The 20,562-nt window shown below is 38.1% G+C and overlaps 1 protein-coding gene across 2 annotated transcripts in view; it reads right to left on the reverse strand.

Moving 5' to 3' along the window:
- Nucleotides 1–20,562, reverse strand: part of LOC150084321 (uncharacterized) — a 118,781-nt gene that overhangs the window by 63,670 nt on the left and 34,549 nt on the right. For both annotated transcript variants that reach the window (XM_090375168.1, XM_090375169.1), the window contains exon 3: nt 8,358–8,435. In XM_090375168.1, the coding sequence (XP_090231294.1) occupies nt 8,358–8,435 (78 nt within the window). The remainder of the gene's footprint in view (nt 1–8,357; nt 8,436–20,562) is intronic.

The raw sequence follows: 20,562 nt of genomic DNA on the forward strand, positions 1-20,562 counted from the left end.
GATTTTGTTATAAGGTGGTGTAGAGGTTTTGCTGCAGAAGGGCAACTGAGGCCGAAATGTGCCTGTTCAAATATTTGGAACAGTATCAGAGTTTGCCTTATTTGATATTAGATATATTCATAAAGCCCAATTTGATTGAGATAAGCAAAAAGTTCATCCAGATTGGCATTGTTTCCCTATAGGTGGATTAGTGATAAAGGTAATTGCATTTGAATCAGAGAGAGGAAGGTAATATTTCTGATATGAGAATAATACAAACAGTCTAACAGAATATGTCAAACCATAAGTTGTGATGAACAATGTGTGCATATAGGAGGATCATTGCCCATGAGTAGGAACAAGTAGGTGAGGTGTGTGTGTCCTATGCACAATCTTCCAATATTACTGATTTTGTGATAACTGAGAGGAAAGTGGAAGAGATATTGTTGAAGCTTAACATAAGGTACCTGAAGTGAATGGGATCTATCCAATTATATTAAGGGAGGCAGCAAAGGAGACAAACAAACACTTAACCATAATTACTAGAGTATTTTTGGATTCAGGGGAAATAATTATGGATTGGAAATATGTGAATGTATCCTCAATTAACAAAGGGGGATCAAAAGGTGACATAAGCAATTATAAACTTGTTAGCTTAACTTCTGTTTCAGGGAAAATAATGGAGTCACTGGTTAAAGAAGTAACGCAGGACTCTCTAGACAATAATGCAATTATATTGCAGTCATAGCATGGATTTGTTAAGGGGCAATCTTGTCTGACTAATCTGATTGGATACTATGATGCAGTAACAAAGGAACTAGATGCAAAAAATAATTCTAAGAAATTGGATTTCAGGAAAGCTTTTGATAGAGTTGCACATAAAACACTGCTGTACAACTTGAAGAAGTGTAGCATTAAGGGCAAGTTACAGCTCTGGATAAATGGTTGCTTGAGTGGGAGAAGATAGAGTGTTTAATAATGGACACTGTTCTTTGTGGACTAATGTTACTAGTGAAGTTTCCCTGGGTTCAGTGCTGGGCCCATTGTTGTTTTCTAAATTTAGCAATTATATTGATGAAGATATACAGTGGACTCCCGTTAATCCGAACACGTTTCGGTCGGCGGAGAGGAAATTTTTTAGTTCGCAAAATATACGTTTTTTGTATTTTCCAGTTAAATTTAAATGGCATTAATGGTACAAAAACATTTAGAATTCCACAAAACAATTGTATTTTATTGTAGTACTGTACTAATACAAAATTAATAAATCAGTGTTTGACATGGCCTATTAAAATTACAGATCTATACTTGTTTCGGTCGGCGGAGAGGAAATTTTTTAGTTCGCAAAATATACGTTTTTTGTATTTTCCAGTTAAATTTAAATGGCATTAATGGTACAAAAACATTTAGAATTCCACAAAACAATTGTATTTTATTGTAGTACTGTACTAATACAAAATTAATAAATCAGTGTTTGACATGGCCTATTAAAATTACAGATCTATACTTACACACCAAAACAGGAACAAAAGTCATTTTTCAGAAGTAACAAACTCTGTTAGTTTCTTTTGATGTAACGATGAAAATCGGCTAGATGATGCTATGTTTCGCCACTGCTTCATAAACATGTAGTCTGCCGGTGTAGCGCTGGGATGTTGTTCTAAGTAGCGTAAAGTGAGGTCAAGGGCCGCTGTCGCGTCTGTGTGCGACACAAGTTGTTCCACAGAAACACCGGGCTCGTCATCACTCCCGTCATCATTCTGCTTGGAGTCTTCTTGGGTGACAGCTGCCATGATGTCCTCATCCGACAGGTTTTCATGACCTATTCCATCCGCTGCAATCCACTCGTTAACGTCAGATTCTATTGCTTCCTCGCACCAGTGAATTTCCTGTACGAGCTGAATTAATTGTTCTATGTCATTGTTTTCGTCAGAGCTATCGACAAAGCTGAGAGAGGGCCATAATTTCTTTCATGATCTTTGTATGGACTGCTCGGTTACACCTCCCACGACTCAGCAACCCATTATACAACATCTTTTAAGTTCACTTGTTTCATTTTCTCATGTAAAGAAAGTGAATTGGTGTTATCTTCTATCAAGGACCTAAGATATTTCTTTCTGTATGCAAGGTTGATTGACCGTAACACCCTCTGGTTACACACGGTCCATGGGCTGTAATAACGGTGTTACATTAGGCGGTAAAAAAGCTGCCTTTATATCCCCTGATGTCAACTCGGAAACGTCTGGGTGGGACGGCACATTGTCTATGAGGAGAATGGCACGAGGTGGCAAATCATTTTCATTGCTGAAACGTTTCACTGCTGGGACAAATTGATTATGAAACCACTCAATGAAAAGCTGTCTGTTCATCCAAGCTTTTTTTTGACTTTTATAATGAACTGGAAGATTGTTAATGTTCGTATTTTTAAAAGCTCTCGGCTTCGCTGATTTACCGATCATCATCAAAGGTAGCTTGTGATTTCCTGAAGCATTATTACAAGCTATCAACGTCACTCGCTCCTTATTCATTTTAAAACCTGGGGCACGCATTTCTTGTTGAAATGCTAGACTTTTTGTGGGCAAAGCCTTAAAATTTAAACTTGTCTCATCAGCGTTATATATCTGCTGAGGTGAATAATGTGATACCAAATCAGCAAACTCACCCAAATATTTCTCTGCTGCAGCATGATCAGCTGATAATTGCTCCCCAGTGATCGTTAGCTGGCGAATCCCATGGCGCTTCTTCCAGCGATCAAACCAACCGCACTAAATGATTCATCACCTTTCATTAGTTTGTTGAGATGAATGGCCTTTTCTCTAACAAGAGGTTTGCTTAGGGGTGTTCCCCTTCCTCTTTCCTGAGTGAACCACGTGAATAAGGCTTCATCAAGCTTGTCAAACGTTGAGGGCCTTACTGTTTGTCGATTTTCAACTGATTTTTCTGAAGTAGAGGTACAAAACTGCTCGATCTTTGCGCGGTTTTTTTCCCAGTCAGTTACTGTGGCCTTGTCCACTCCAAACTCTATTGCTAATTTCGTTGCACTTTTCCCCTTGTCCAGCTTTTCAAAAACTTCCAGCTTATCTTTCAACGTACACGTTGTGTGTTTCCGTTTCGTGGCCATTGTGGCAGCAGACTGAACTAAACTAAACTATAAAATGTAATGTAGAGCGAAGATATAAACATTCACGTTTAATGCACAATGTTGCGTGCAATTAGTCATAGCGTGGAGGGGGGTTTGCTTCCGGTGTGTTACGCTCGCGTACAAACGCTAATAGGCTTACTATACATTCATTCCTTAATAAACCAGACCTGTTTCTGCTTGCTTCTGCATTATTGCAGTTATTCGGCTAATCCGAACAGGGCTCGGTCCCAATTAGTTCAGACTAGCGGGAGTCTAGTGTATCTGGTTTAATGCCTAAGTATGCAGACAATAAAGAGGTTGGCAGGGTGATTAATGACAGTAATTAGGGTAAGCTACTGCAACACGATCTGGAAAATTAGACAGAGAAACGGCACTTGTAGGGCAACATTGACAAATGCAAGGTGCTGCATATGGGTAGCAGTAATCCCACAGTAATGTATCAACTGTATGGTACTACACGCAGGGTAGTGTATAATTAAAGTTCTGGGGGGCAGGCAATTGTGTAGTCAGATGTGAAGTTCACTAAGCAGTGCAGACAGACTGTCAGTATAGCTCGGAGGTTTTTTCAATGATATACCTTGCTAGCAGGAATGAAGTAATTATCCCATTCTACAAGGCAATAGTTAGGCCACATCTTGGTCTCATTACAAGATTGGAGGCTTCATTTTAGAAAGGATGTAGATCTGCTGGAATGGGTGCAGAGAAGGAAAATACGATTAGTGAATGGTGGTCTTACTAAGAAAGGCTTCAGTTCTGCAAATACAGAAATGGAAACTAGTCACCTGTGATGTGATCTGATTGAGGTGTTTAAGGCTTTGAATGGATTGAGAAAGCTCAGTGCTGGTGGAATCCAGCACTGAGCAATAGAATAAGTCAAGCTGTAAGTGTAAGAAGCCAGTTAAATCATTTGAAGAAAAAGAGAAATTATCCAAAATACAAAATTAGGTTTGTATAAAACAGTTCTTAACCTTATTTACCCTATTCAGCTGAAAGTTTGGTAAGAAATTGATCAATAATTAGAATATTCAGCAATGAAGATTTTGAGAAAAATAAATGGAATTAATAGATGGAAGCAATGGATTCATAATATAATATAAATAAGGAAATCAGAAAAAACCTTGGGATAACAAATATAAGCAAATAACAAAGATAAGCAAAGTGATGGTATAGTAATACAGAAAGGATACGAGTAAAAAGGTAAACTGCAGCCATTATCAACCCACTGCAGGATGGAAGCCTCCTCAATGATTCATGTTTAGAATTAGCATAGGCACGTGATGCAAGAAAGCAAGCTTATATGGCATCGGCCAAAAAAAAAAAAACCCCTTATTTCACCCATCCACTTGCTCCAAATGTTTGTCAAGTTCTACTCTGAATCTATTTAAGCTTTCAACTTCTAGGACGACAGATGGAAGTTTGTTCCAGCAATCAACCAACCGCTGGCTAAAGGCAAACTTCCACACATCTATCCTACAACCGTCTTTCCTCAATTTGAATTTATGCCCTCTCAGGTGATTATTCTGAGCAAGAGGAAGAAGAATCCCATCCACATTGAGCAGACACAAACCATTCAAAGCATCAAGGCTTTACACCTCAATCAGATCACCTCGCAGGTGCCTAGTCTGCAAACACTGTAATCTGCAAAATTAAGCCTTTCTTCGTAAGAGCAACCTTTTTTGTTCCATTCACTAATCTTGTTGCCCTTCTCTGTATTCATTCCAACAGCTCTACAATCTTCTTAAAATGAGGCCTACAAACCTGTGTACAGTACTCAAGGTGTGGCCTGACCATTGCCTTATACAAGGGGATAATCACCTGCTTATCCCTGCTAGAAAAATTCCTGTATATCATTGACAAGACACCATGAGCTACTCTTGCAGACCATCTGCACTGCTCAGAAAACTTCATATCTGCCTGCACAATTACCCCCAGGTTCTTTTCATTCTCTACTACTGTCAGTGTGGTACCTCAGAGTTGATACGTTGCTCTGGGATTACTGCTTCCCATATGTAGTACTTTACATTTGTCAATGTTACACTTCATTTGTCACCTCTCAGCCCATCTGCTCAACTTTTCTAGATCCTGTTGCAGCAGTGTACTGTCATTAGTGTCATTAACAATCCTGCCAATCTTCGTATCGTCTGTGAACTTGGACATTAAGCCTGATATACCATCATCAATATCATTTATAAATACAGAAAACAACAATGGACCCAACACTGAATCCTGAGGGACTCCACTAATAACATTAGTCCACGAACAGCAGTGTCCATTGATTACCACTCTGTCTTCTCTCACTCAACCATCCCTTTATCCATAGCAGCAATTTGCCTCCAATGCCACACTGCTCCAATGTGGGCAGCAGTCTTCCATGTGCAACAGTATCAAAGGCTTTTCTAAGATCCAAATATATGAGATCAAAGTTATTCTTTACATCCAGTTCTTTTGTGACTGCATCATAGTATCCAATCAAATTAGTCAGACAAGACTTCCCCTTGACAAACCCATGCTGTGTCCAAGCTATAACTGAAGTCTTGTCTAGATGATCCTGCAATGCTTCTTTAACCAGTGTCTCCATTAATTTCCCTGGAACAGAAGTTAAACTAACAGGTGTGTAATTACCTGTGTCTTCCTTTGATCCTCCTTTGTGGATTAGGGTCACATTTGCACATCTCCAGTCCATGGGTACCTCCCCTGAGTCCAGGTAAGCTCTCATAATTATGGCTAAGGGTTTGCTTACTTCCTTTGGTGCCTCCTTTAATATAACTGGATAGATTCCATCCACCCCAGGTGCCTTTCTTGTGTTTATCTTCAATAATTTCTGCTCCATTTTACTCTCAGTTATTACAAGATTATCTAGCTTACTGCCGGAGTTGAATACACCTCTGGCATTCCCCTCCCTGAATAACTTCTCATGTGTGAATGTCGATGCAAAATATTCATTTACTTTGTTAGCTACCTGAGCAGGATCATCAACAGGTGAACCATCGATATCAAGTGGACCAATTTGATTCATCCCCTTCCTTCAAGAGTTTACATAAGTAAAGAACTCTTTGCTGTTTTTCTTTGCATCCTTTGCCAAAGATTTCTCGTAATCTGCCTTCGCCCGCCTAACCTCCTTTGTAACTTGGTTACAGACCAGCTTATATCTATCATAGGTTCTGTGTCACATGTTAATTTATATGTATCCCTTGCATTTTTCTTCTCTGTCACATGTTTAATTAGTTCATCTGACATCCATTTAGGCCTAAATCTTGAACAATATTTCTTTGTTGATATGAAAAGGCTAGTAGCTTCAAGATTAATTCTTTGAATGCTTCCCATTTTGAATTTGCTGTTGGTACCATCATCAGTTGGTTCCACTGTATAGAATTTAAATACTGTCTCAGACCACCGTAGTCACCTTTATGAAAGCAAAAACCCTTCCCTTTACCCTTGATGGTAGTTACTTCTTTAAGTAAATCCCACTTCAGCACACTGTGATCAATGCCACTTAGTGTTGAGGGAAATGGACAATGATCTGCCATGCTGGTCCAGTGCAGGTTGGCAAATCGACTGTATTTAGCAGTCAGGGGCTTGAACCCTGATCTACTCAAACTGCATGTGCTACTGCACTCCTGCTCCTGACCACTCAGCTACAGAGATTAACTAAACAGATACTTAAAGTAAAAGTGAATGCTAATAAGACCTAGATATAGACAAAGAGAAAGATGAAATGATAGTGTCAAAGAATCATTAATTGAAAGAGGGCTTACTCTTAACTAGAACTAAAAACCTAACAGGAAATAAGGCAGAAGAGGAAAAAGACAGAGAACAGCAAACAGATAGTCCAGGAGGATTGATTTTCACTCCTATAGGTGACCTGTACACTCATTTAGATATAAGAGATATGAATGATATTGATGAAAAAAACAAATATTTGATGTCCAGCCTGTTCTTAATTGTAATTGTTATCTTTACTGTACATTTCATTGGTTTTTATAATATGAATATCCAACTTAGGTAAAAACAGAGAATGATTGTCAGTTTAATTTAATTCGATAGAGAACTGTAAAAAAAATTTGTTCCATTCATCAATATACACCGATGAAGCAAAACATTATGACCAGCGAGTCATTCTTCAAATCGAAGCAACTGCAGGTGAACTACGGTGCATGTGCAGGTCGAGACACGGTATAAAAAAACACCTGATACTGAGCTCTGTCAATCATTGTTACTCTTGTTCTTCAGATGGGAAAGGCAGCGGACTTAAACACGTTTGACAAAGGCCAAACTGTAATGGCCAGATGACTGGGTCAGAGCATATCCGAAACAGCACAGCTGGTGGGATGCTCACGGTCAGCCATGGTAAGTACCTACTGAAGGTGGTCCGAGGAGGGGAAACCCACAAACTGCCAGTGAGGGTTTTTTGGATGGCCACAGCTCATCGATGCTCATGGTGAGCGAAGGCTCTCCCGAATGGTATGTGGCAACAGAAGGGCGACTGTAGCACAACTTGCCGATAACTGGAATGCTGGTGACAGGAGTAATGTGTCACAACACACAGTACATCGAACTCTGCAAAAAATGGGGCTGCGATACCGCAGGCCGCTCCAAGTGCCCATGCTAACCATGGTTCACCGGCGTTAGCATGTACAATGGGCATACGAGCATCGAAACTGGACCTTGAGTGATTGGAAGAAGGGCGTCTGGTCCAATGAATCACGTTTCCTCTTTCACCATGTGGACGGCCAGGTACGTGTGAGTCGTTTACCTGGGGAAGTGATGGCGCTGGATGCACTGTGGGACAAAAACAAGCTGGTGGCATCATGCTTTGGGTGATGTTCTGCTGGGATACCCTAGGTCCAGTCATCCATGTGCCAGGCACTTTGACGTCTACCACCTACCTAAACATCTTTGCTGACCAGGTACACCCTTTCATGGCAACAGTCTTCCCCTCTGGCAGTGCCGTCTTTCAGCGGGATAATACGCCATGCCACACCATCTGGATTGTTCGAGACCTGGAAGTCTTCTTTGAACACAAAGAAGACTTCCAGGTTACGTGTTGGTACCAGATACCACAAGACACATTTAGAAATGTTGTAGCATCAATGCCTCGCTGGGTACGAGCTGTTTTGGCTGCACATGGAGGACCAACATCGTATTTGGTAGGTGGCCAATGTTTTGGCTCATCAGTGTATATCTTAAATACAGTTATAAAAATTTAAATCAGTAAAGAGAGAAATAAATAATTTACTTTATTTGCCTTTCAGGAGAAGGATTCCAAAGAGATGAAATGCCAACTGCTCCTAATTTTTCTCTTTCTACTCGTCTTCTAAAAAAATATAAAATAACAGATTCACAAATAGGAAGATATAAAAGCTGTAACTCATTCATTCTTCACTCAGCATATAGCAAAAGAGGCTATCCTTGCAAAAGTATCCAGATACCAATAACTGAAAGAAATGGATTTTTATTAAAGAAATTAATAACATGTCGTCCCATCTATGGTCTGAATGAAAAATGATCCTTCGTGGAAGACTTTTGGGAAAAATTAAAAGAGGCATCTATAAAAACTCTATTGGTAACTTGCTTTTCTGTTTTGAACTCACTGGTCTGACTCATTCACTTAATCAATTTAACATGTGATTTTAGCAGCTGTTACACCCATTTGTCAAGCAGTTGGATACACTATTTTTTTTGGACATTATAATATCTGGCAGTGAATTATACAGCATAAAATTCCTGAATATGTACATTATTAACTACTATATAATATTAATGAGACATGCATCAATAATTTAATTTATGGAATCAACCTACCTTAATTTTAATCTTCACTGATGAAGTCTCTCTCTCTGTCTCCCTTTCCCCACCCCCTTCCTTTTTAAAATAATCTTCTTCAAAGTGCTATCTATTATTATCAAGATAGAAAAGGTTAGAAATCACTTATACTACTGGTGAATCCACTTGTAGAAGCCATTTCTTAATGGCTATGAGTGCTTCTATGAGTGGATCCACTCCAGAAGCCATTTCTTAATACGTTTTTGAGCATAGTCATCATGGTTTCTTGAGCTAAAATGATGCTCTGCCACTTAAAGATTACAGTTTCTTCAAACATTTATCTCTGTAAACTTCTGACATTTCTCTCCTAGTCTCTGTAGTACTCAGTCCATGTTGAACATAATAAAGTATAACAAAAAAATTCTCAGCCTTCAAACCTTCCACTATGCGGCTCACATTTATAATGTAAGGTTATTTTACAACTACCAAACAGCATATCATAACTTGAAACTGTGTCAGCGCATTCTTGGACATACACTCTCCTGCCATCTACTGGCAGTTTATCAAAATTTGAGTGGTTGTACAGTAGTACTAATATTCTGCAAATTAAATGATCAACCTGAGTAATTTCTATGGCATAAAAATCACCCAATATTTACTTACTTCACTCGCTGAACTACCCATGTGAAGAGAGAATACATTCACATTTCTAAGCCATAACAGTTCCCACGTATCCAAGGATACTCTCAGTGTTACAGAAAAAGGTTTAACTACCTCCTTTGGTGATTCTTTTAATATAACTCAACAAATTCCATCAGCTCCAGGTGCTTTGTTCATTTTTAGCTTTAGCAATTTCTCTTACAACTTCTTTTCATTTACTAGAAAATCATTTATTGTAACTGAAAGGAAGTTAACCATTTTAATATTTATCACTGAGGTCTGCTGGTGCTCTTGCTCTCTCTCTCCTTTTCAAAATAATCTCCTTCAAAGTGTAAACAGATGTCTTAAATATTAGATAGATGTGAAATATCCTCTTTCTAAAAATTTCATATATGAATGTAGACAATATTTATTGTTTTTTAGCAATCTATACAAGATTATTCATATAAAACAAAACCATTACATCTTTCCTCTTAGTGTTAACATAAGAAAAGAATTCCTACTTTCCATTGTACTTTTAGATAAAGACTTCTCATAATTTGTTGTAATGTGATATGCATATTTTCTTTACTGGAACTTATAAGCCTAAGAGATAAGTAATGGAAAAAGTTAATTGATCATTGTGTACAGAACTTTAGCTTTAGTGTAGTTTATTTAGCAACAATAATTAATAAAGGAAGCATACAGTAATAACAGATGAAAAAAAAAGATAACCACAATTCATAATAATTTAGACTTTAAACTTTGCATATCCTGCTCATGTAAATGACATATTACACATTAAGTGCCAATGTTGACACGTGGTGGTTTAAAAAAGTTTTGGAACAGCTGCTTAAGAAGTGTAAATATAGGTAACAATAGAGCAATGCTTTCTAACTTTTTTGAGGTTGATGCACGCCAAAAATAATTTAACACACCACCCAGAATTCTGTAATTATTTGACACTCCATCCCTTTAAGGTGTGTTCACACACACACACACACACACACACACACACACACACACACACACACACACACACACACACACACACACACACACACACACCTCTCTCTCTCTCTGTCCCAACAACTTTATGTAACAATCCGACTCCCAGCTTTCATATTATAATATATATAATTGTAACAACCTGACTTCCAATTTAATGGATTTCCATTAAATTTTATATTTGCACCTTTTTTTAAAAGAAAAATATTTGTTCAGCTATTCCAAATTTCATTAAAGTAAAACTCCAGAACACGGTGTCCCTTTGAAAATCACATCAAGAAGAAGAGGGGAAAGCAGTGATGTACGGTTCATAACTCCGCCCACTCACTGTGTTCCCCCTCTTCTTCTCGACGACTGCACATGGCGAATGTCACGCGACATAACAGTATCAGTGTTGCCAACTCTTAATAATACTTCCCACTAGCCGAACTCAAAATCCGGTATTTTTAACACTTAACCCGCTAACTTTTTAAATTTTCATTTTGGTTAAATTCTATTAATGGGTGCCATAAAAAATTTTAAGACCCTACATTATGTCCAGATAAAAACCTCCAAATTGATTATCAAATGCAGTTTATTCTGAGGAAGAAGTCAAAAATAACAACCACTGTTTAACGGAGTTGATGAATTTATGCAGTGGCAATATTAATCACTTGATTTCTTGGATCACATTTTGCAAAGTACAGCTTTTGGTGAAGTTTGCAAACTTGAAATGCGGCTAACAAAAAGTAAATATAAAACTGATATGTTTATATGGGGTTGTAAGAAACCTTTCCGTAAAACAAAGAGTATTAGACATAAATCATTTTTTAATGATAGTACATTAGCGTTTTCTCAATTTATTATTTCTATACTTCTGGTCCTAAGATTGGTCTCAAGATTGCATTGCTCTTCATTTAAATATCAATAAAAAAACACTGTAATTGGAAAATGCAAAGATCTGAGGGAGATCTGCATGATATCAATAATTGATTAAGATAGTTAACTAGAGGGATTTCAGAAAATGGAATACCTATCGAAGTTGAAATTTATGAATCAGCATTTTTCAAAAGAAAATATATAATAACCCCAGGGACTCACATCTGGTGAGTATGGGCTTGGGATACCCAGGGTCCTGAGCTGGATATCATCATCGTTCTTCTCTTTCTTGGTGATTCCCTTCTACTTCTCTTTCTTTCTCTCTCTCTCTCAATAATTCAGAATTTTTTTTTAGGCTGGTGCAGCATAAGCCTCAGGCTTTCTTGCACTATATAGCTATAAAATAATAGAAAAACAGTGGGTTTTTGGTGTACAGTAATACCCCGACTTACGCTACCCCGACTTACGCGAACTCGGAGTTACGCGGTTCTTGATTTTTTTCGTTTGGCAACGCTGCCGCCCACTATCTTCAAGGTCGTTTTTCATATGTTATCGATATCTGGTGCGACGGCGGAGATTGAGAGCGAAAGATGAACAAAATTCAACTTTGCTGCTTTTATGTTTTTTATATCAGTGAAGGGGAAACACATTTCACCATAATAACGTAAAAACCAACACAATTCCAGCTATCGATATAATCGCAAATGCAATTAGATCGAGTTTACTACCAGTTTATAACAGATTTCACTAGCAGAAACGCAACTGGATTTTTATTGTTTTATGGTAGTAAACCCTAGAAATGTGAGGTGTTAATAGTGTATCTCTGCCTTTATGGTGTTGTTTATTCAGTTGCTACATGCGCGCAGCTTTGTTTATGCGTATCAAGCGTGCTCCTCGTTTTGTAATTGTGCTTTATTCCCTAAAAATTAGTAAAATTAAAAGGTGTGAAAAGGAAGCGTCCTGGTGAAGACACTGCAGATTCAGAGAGAAAAAGAAAAGCAATTATCGATAAACAGAGGCGGACTGGATCAAAAATTCTTACCCGGGAAAATTTATAGTGGCCTCACACTATGGTTTATGGCCAAAATCACACCGGCCCACTGGGTTTCCCCGGTAAAGCTAATGGCCAGTCCGCCTCTGTCGATAGAGAAAAAATATGAAATTGTGAAACGCTTTGAGCGAAATGAAAGACCATGTGATATTGCACGTGCTACAGGCCTAAATGAAGCAACGCCGAAAAGCACATGACAATTGTAAACTTGACAGGTTGAAAATTGAAAAGATCTCAATTGTAAAGGGCTTAAAAATTTTAGAAAACATAGACTCCAACGAAGAACGCGTTATAGCTACAAAGCAAGGAATAAAAAAATTATTAGCTTGCTACGAAGAAATTCTGCGTGAAAAAAAGGAACGCGCTGTGTCGTCAGACGAATTTGTTAGATTTTATGAAGCCATCGACATCGAAATAACTTTTTAACGTAAGTCATTTGTTTTTTTAATACATATTTTGTATTAATATGTATAAAGAACTGCAATTTTATTAATATTTTTCTTCTAAACTAGTGTTTTTGTTAGTCCTTGGTCCCAATTAAACAAAATTTATATGTATTTATATGCAAAGTTGTACCCCGACTTACGCGAATTCGACTTACGCGATTTTCGTCGGACCCACCTATCGCGTAACTTCGGGATATTACTGTATTCGAAAGAATTACCAAACAATGTTTTTTTAGTTCCAGTAGAAAATAGAGATAAAACAACTCTTATCAATTATAAGAAAGAGAATATTGTCAGGTACAAGAATCATCAGTGATGGATGGCCTGCATATAAAGATCTCTACCGAGACATTAATTATAACCATGATGAGGTTATTCATTGCTACAATTTTGTTTCTCCAGATGGTAGAGATTCAGAAATGGTACTCCTTTCAAAATGGCAGCAAGGAGAGGAGGGGGAAAGCAATGATTGACAGGTTGTGACTCCGCCCACTCACTGCATTCCCCCTCCTCTCCTCGCCCGGTGAATGTCAAGTGCCACATGGGCGGCACATACATCGTAAACATAGTCGGGATATCTTATTTAATAGTTTTTTTTTATATAAAGCGAAGAATCGGTTTTATGTTATTCAGTTATCCCCTGAGGGGAACCGCAACATATTTTCAATACATAGTTACACTCGCGGTCAAACGATATGACCGTTGGTTCATAGCTTTAAATGGTTGAATCAAATCTAAAAATTTGGAAAAAATTATAATGAATTAGCCCCATCTTTTTTTGAAACCGCGAAGGAATACCATTGGATTATTTTTCTTCGTCATAATTGAATCATCTGGAGGGTAGAGATTCAGAAACGGGTACCCCTTTCAAAATGGCAGCGAGGAGAGGAGGGGGAAAGCAATGATTGATGGGTTGTGACTCTGCCCACTCACTGCGTTCCCCCCCCTCCTCACCTCGCCCGGTGAATGTCAAGTGACACGCGGACGACAACATGGCACAGCAACAAATAATCGTAATCAGCCAATCACAGAGTTACTTTATTTTTTTAAAAAAAACTTAATTTTTATTATTTTTTTACTTCTTTTTCTGGGTGCTACCGCCACCAGACCTCCGGAATTATTCAGCCGAGAACAATACTTCATTTTTTTTAAATTTTTCGGTTTCGTAACCCAGAAAAACCTCAGCGTGCCTCGTGTTTCCAGTGCCGGTAGGTACATGGCACACTGACAGGGCTGGCACGCAGTGCATGTCACCCATGCCAGCTGTTTCCATCTCTTAAAGAGATCACGTGACAATGGGCGGAGTCAGTGCCCGTCAATTACGGCCGTATCACTAGCAGTCTGGAAGGGATACCCGTTTCTGAATCTCGACCCTCATTTTTGCTTGAATCCTTCCCAAAGTCGCGTAAAAATCTAACCATTTTTCTAAACACAATTGAAAGTCGATTAAAAACATGACTCCCATTATAATTTTTTTTTTTTCATCCAACGACTGGTTTTTGCTTCAGTCCCTCCTGAAGTCACGTAAAAACATAACCTTTTTTCGCTAAACAGAAACGAAAGTCAATTAACACGTGCAAGGAACAATAAAATTACTCTTTGCATAAGTACAAAACGGCAACATAGAATTTTTTTGGAAAAGAATGCAACGAACACAATACTAGGTTAATGATACGTGAAAATAACACAGAAATGCAAATTAAACTCACCTCATCAGTCCTGGCCTGTAGACTCAAACTTAGGACCACGTGGCAAGTAGCAGCAAAGCACCGGACAAAACAGAAAGCAGTATTCAAATGAAAGTATACGCAACGAATTTTGCATTTAGCGCTCCAGTGATGTCGTGTCACCTGACGTCCATGTGAAACGGAGAGGGGATGCAGATAACAAGTAAACACATGGGTTGTGTTGGGTAGCTAGGAATAGGAACAGGTGCATGTATACTTGCATGTACACCAATGCTAGGAGTTTGGTAAATAAATTTGATGAATTTGAGGTATTGCTCAGAACATTTAAGGCAGATATTGTTGGGATATCAGAGACGTGGTATCACACAGATATAAGGAAGGCAGAACTGGAATTTGGGGAGTACAATGTGTACAGGGAGGATAGACAAGATAGGAAGGGAGGAGGGGTTATACTATTATTTAAGAAACACATAACATTTAAGGAAGTGAAGCCAGTCGACATCACTGGACAGTGCAGTGTCGAGTCAGTTTGGTGTGACATAAGCATTGGGAGATCAAAATTGAGAGTAGGAGTGTGTTATAGGCCTAATGACTCTGATGAGTATAATAAAGGAACTGTACAGGGAAATAGAGTGGGCCAGTAAATTAGAGTGTCTTATAATGGGGGATTTTAATTTCCCAGAGATTGACTGGAATTTGTGGGTTGGTCACACACACTAGCAAGGCTTTTGTGGATTATTGGATGTTTGTTTACTACAGCAGCATGTTCAGGAGGCAACTAGAGGAAGTACAATACTCTTGATCTGATTATTAGTAGTGATTCTTCATTCATTAAGAATCTGCAGATAAAGGAACCACTAGGTGGCAGTGATCACAGTGTACTGAAGTGGGATTTACTCAAAGAGGTAACTACCATCAGGGGTAAAGGGAAGGGTTTTTGCTTTCGTAAAGGTGACTACGGTGGTTTGAGACAGTATTTAAATTTTATACAGTGGGATCAACTGATGATGTTACCAACAGCAAATTCAAAATGGGAAGCATTCAAAGAATTTATCTTGGAAGCTACTAGGCTCTACATACCAACTAAGAAATATTGTTCAAGGTTTAGGCCTAAATGGATGTCACATGAACTAATGAGTTAAGTTATGTTATTTGGTTTTTAGGAGTATTAGCAACTAAGGCCATATTACTCCGAGAATATGCGGTGGTCATTCCCTTGACCTTTGCGCATCCTCCGTATTTGGTGGTGACGGGCTCGAACCCCGGTCTAATCAAGAAGTGTGCCACTGCTGCTCCTTCCCACCTGGCTACGGAGGCGCCAATGAATGAGACATGTGGCAGAGAAGAAAAATGCATGGAATACATATAAATTAATGGGTGACATGGAAGCCTATGACAGATATAAGCTGATCTGTAACCAAGTAACAAAGGAGATTAGGCAGGCAAAGGCAGATTATGAGAAATCCTTGGCAAAAGATGCAAAGAAAAACAGAGTTCTTTACCTATGTAAACTCTAGAAGGAAAGGGATAAATCAGATTGGTCCACTGGACACTGAAGGTTCAACTGTTGATGATACTGCTCAGGTGGCTAACAAACTAAATGAGTATTCTGCATCTACATTAACCCATGAGGAGTTATTCAGGGAGGATAATGCCAGAGGTGAGTTAAACTCTGCCAGTGAGCTGGATGATTTTGTAATAACTGAGATGAAAGTGGAGGAGAAATTGTTGAAGATAAACATAAAATGGCACCCAGGGTGGACGACGGGATCTATCCAGTTATATTAAAGGAGGCAGCAAAGGAAGTAAGCAAACCCCTAGCCATAATTATGAGAGCTTCTTTGGAATCAGGGGAGGTACCCATAGACTGGAGATGTGCAAATGTAACCCCAATTCACAAAGGAGGATCAAAGGCTGACACAAGTAATTATAGACCTGTTAGTTTAACTTCTGTTCCAGGTAAATTAATGGAGACACTGGTTAAAGAAGCACTGCAGGATCACCTAGACCAGTCTTCAGTTATAGCTCAGACACAGCATGGTTTTGTTAAGGGAAAGTCTTGCCTGACCAATTTGATTGGATACTATGATATGGTCACAAAGTAACTGGATGCAGGGAATAACTCTGATATCATATATTTGGATCTTAGAAAGGCTTTTGATACTGTTGCACATGGAAGACTGCTGCACAAATTGGAGCAGTGTGGCACTGGAGGCAAATTGCTGCTATAGATAAAGGAATGGTTGAGTGGGAGAAGACAGAGAGTAGTAATCAATGGACACTGCTCATCGTGGACTAATGTTATTAGTGGAGTCGCTCAGGGTTCAGTATTGGGTCCATTGTTGTTTTCTGTATTTATAAGTGATATTGATGATGGTATATCGAGCTTAATGTCCAAGTTTGCAGACGATACGAAGGTTGGCAGGGTTGTTAAGGACACTAATGACAGTATGTTGCTGCAACAGGATCTGGAAAAGTTGAGCAGATGGGCTGAGAGGTGGCAAATGAAGTTTAATATTGACAAATGTAAAGTACTACATATGGGAAGCAGCAACTCCAGAGTGACACTGACAGTGGTAGAGAATGAAAAGGACCTGTAGGTAATTGTGCAGGCAGATATAAAATTCTCTGAGCAGTGCAGACGGTCTGCAAGAGTAGCTCATAGTGTCTTGTCAATGATATACAGGAATTTTTCTAGCAGGGATAAGAAGGTGATTATCCCCTTATATAAGGCAATGGTCAGGCCACACCTTGAGTATTGTATACAGGTCTGGAGGCCTCATTTTAAGAATGATGTAGCACTGCTGGAACAAGTACAGAGAAGGGCAACAAGATTAGTGAATGGAACAAAGGGGTACTCTTACGAAGAAAGGCTTAAGTTTTGCAAATTACAGTGTCTGGAGACTAGACACCAGCAAGGTGATCTGATAGAGGTGTATAAAGCCTTGAATGGTTTGAGCATGCTCAATGGTGATGGAATTCTTCTTCTTGCTCAGAATAATCATTTTAGAAGGCATAAATTCAAATCGAGGAAAGACAGATGTAGGATAGACGTGCGGAAGTTTGCCTTTAGCCAGCAGATGGTTGGTTGGTAGAACAGACTTCCATCCTTAGTTGTGGACGTTGATAGCCTAAATAAATTTAAGGCTGAGCTGGACAGGTACTTGGAACGAACGGAGGGGTGAAATGGAAGTTTTTTTTTTTTTTTTTGGCTGATGCTGCATAAGCTTGCTTGCATCATATGCCTCTACTAATGCTAATATACTCAGTGAAAGGAAATCAGAGTGAAAATAATGCTGATATGATGCCAAAATGTGGTGACACACATCAAAACATGATACAACCCACTCTGGAAAGCTCTGCAGTAGAGTTTCAAAATACAGCCACTCCTCGATTAACGTATGGGTTGTGTTCTGCGGAACACTTCGCAAGTCAGAATTTCCCTAAAAAATTTCAAAATTATAAAATTACAAAAAGGGAGAGAAGACAAGCATAACATCAGAAAGTTTTACTTTTTGAGCATCGCTGCCAGAATTAATTCTGCAGCTGATAAGCACACCACTGCAAAAGTTGAGGGCTGTGCACATTTAGAAGGGATTTTTTCCAACACATCAAAATCTCTCTGCAGCTGCAGAATCAGCACTGGCGATTTTAATACTTTCACTGGTTTCCAAAACGTAATCGTTTTTGAACCTATGCTTGAACCTATTAAACCACCCGTTACTTGCCACAAACTTGACTTGGGATTTGTCGCACTTATCGTTATCTTCACAAATACTTCTTGCTTGAATGGCCACTGAATCTTTCTTCTGAATCTGATTTTCCATCCATATTATTAATAGCTTTTCCATCTTCGATATAGCATGTGAACATGTTTTGTGATCACTGTTGGGGCAGACTGGCCATGGTGTGAAATACGTTGATCCTTTAACATGCACTGTCCCTTAAAATAGTATTCACTGTTGAAACAGCAAGAGATAACTCCATGCAACAAATGACAAACTTTGTCTTGCTTCGTACTTCTTAATTAATCATCTTCATTTATAAATCAATTTTGTTTCATTTTCTAGCACTGCCAGCACTTGCACTTTCCATTGGTCGCTTTCCCTTCATCATTGTAATAAGTAAATAGGAATGAGGAGAAGATTCTGAAAATTTATTTGTTTTTTTTTATGATTGAAGATTCCAGTGAAGGGGAAACAATTCACCATAATAACATAAAAATCCACACCATTCCAGTTATCAGTATTATTGCAAATGCAATAAGATCAAGTTTACTACTAGTTTATAATTAGATGCACTAACAGAAAAGTCCAATAAACTGGAAAGTGTAAATTGTTTTTATTGTTTTATGGTAGTGACCTCCAGAAATGTGTTTTAGAAAAATATCACAAAGGTGTTCAAAATTGATTCTTATAATGGAACATATGATAACGATGAAAGTGTAGCGTAATTTCCATTATAAAAATGACCTTTTAGAGATATAAATAGCTGTTATATAGCGAAAATTTCAACTTGAGGTCTTGGAATGAATTACAAAAAAAAAAAAAAAAACACAATGTGTTATTGGGTTCACATTACGATATTTTCATGATATTCCTACAGGATGCAAATATGTTTCCACCTGCCGGCAAAAACTTACATAAAGCCGAATTTCCATAAGTTGAGTATTATGTAAGTTGGGGAGTGACTGTAATTGTCTTTTAGAGAAACTGTAGTTAAACCTTGCAGCAAATTAATATTTTGTAAAGCTAAATATTTTCTGAAAGAAGATAACTGCTGTAAAGAAACATGGATCACAGAGAGGTATAATGAATGTCACCTCCAAGAGAACAGAGTTTTGATGGTTACTTGTTGGGTGGCTAAACACCCCATTAAAGAAATATTTCAACACCTGCAAGATGAGTTAAATAAAAAGAAATGACATCATCTTCACTAAACCCACCAGCATACACACTTGTATTTTCAAACTGCAAATGAATGCATAGGAAATAAGGCCACTTCCACACTAATATAAGCAATTTTAAAGCATCATTTCATTATGAAAGTAGTCACACATGATGATTTCTTCACCCCAGCATTTAAACCTTTATAACAATAACATGTCAATATTCCTCATAAAATTTTTTTCACAGTTTGTAATTTTTTGTGCTCAACTGAAATCTAAATTATCACATTAACAGTTCCAATAATTAGATAAAAAAAAAAAAAAAACATAATAAAAATAACAGGATAAATGACTGTACTGTCACTCGTGGAATGGCAAAAACCACCTCTAGTTTTCCAGTGCAAAGCTCTGACATCTCCCCATCTGTTCCATTGTACTTTATGAGTCAGGTCTTTTTCAGGCTACGGTGGGCATCGTGGTAAGGTTACTACTGTAATCCAGAACCTCCCGCATCCTTATTTTTAGGGTGTCTGAGAGTATGTGCACCAGGGCTCTCTGAACACCAACATCAGGCATTGGTCTCGATCAGCTCTCACCTCATTTGTCTTAATTATTTGATATATGATTCTTTCGGCTTTAAAGGTGATGCTTATGTATATGACTGCTCTGATATTTCTCGTCAGACACTTCCTGCCCCAAATCTTTTCTTTTTTTATTATCTTTGGCTTAAAATCTCTTTATCACATTCTGATAAATTCATTGTTACATCTATTGCTCTTCCAGCTCACAAATCACTTGGAACTTTTGTTTTTTTTTTTTATTTTCTTTCTTTCAAACTGGCCTTTTTCAAGTCTAACTTTTTTTTTTTACAACAAACAAATTTTCCTTAGTGAATTAATAATAATTTTCCTTAGTCCCTCAGATCATAACTTGGTGGTGGTTACTTCTCCAACAAAGCTGTTACCACATGGCTATTCTTAGCTTGTGTATCATAAGAAAGCAATATTGGGTGACATTCATGATTTATAATTCCTTTTTTACTTAGTAGGCCTAAACCTTCTGATCCCATAATTTTAAGTTTATATTCTTGTAGAGAAAAT

This window comes from Mastigoproctus giganteus, chromosome 6 (assembly GCF_048544385.1).
Source record: "Mastigoproctus giganteus isolate SK-2022 chromosome 6, ASM4854438v1, whole genome shotgun sequence".
NCBI classification, from domain to species: Eukaryota; Metazoa; Arthropoda; class Arachnida; order Uropygi; family Thelyphonidae; genus Mastigoproctus; species Mastigoproctus giganteus.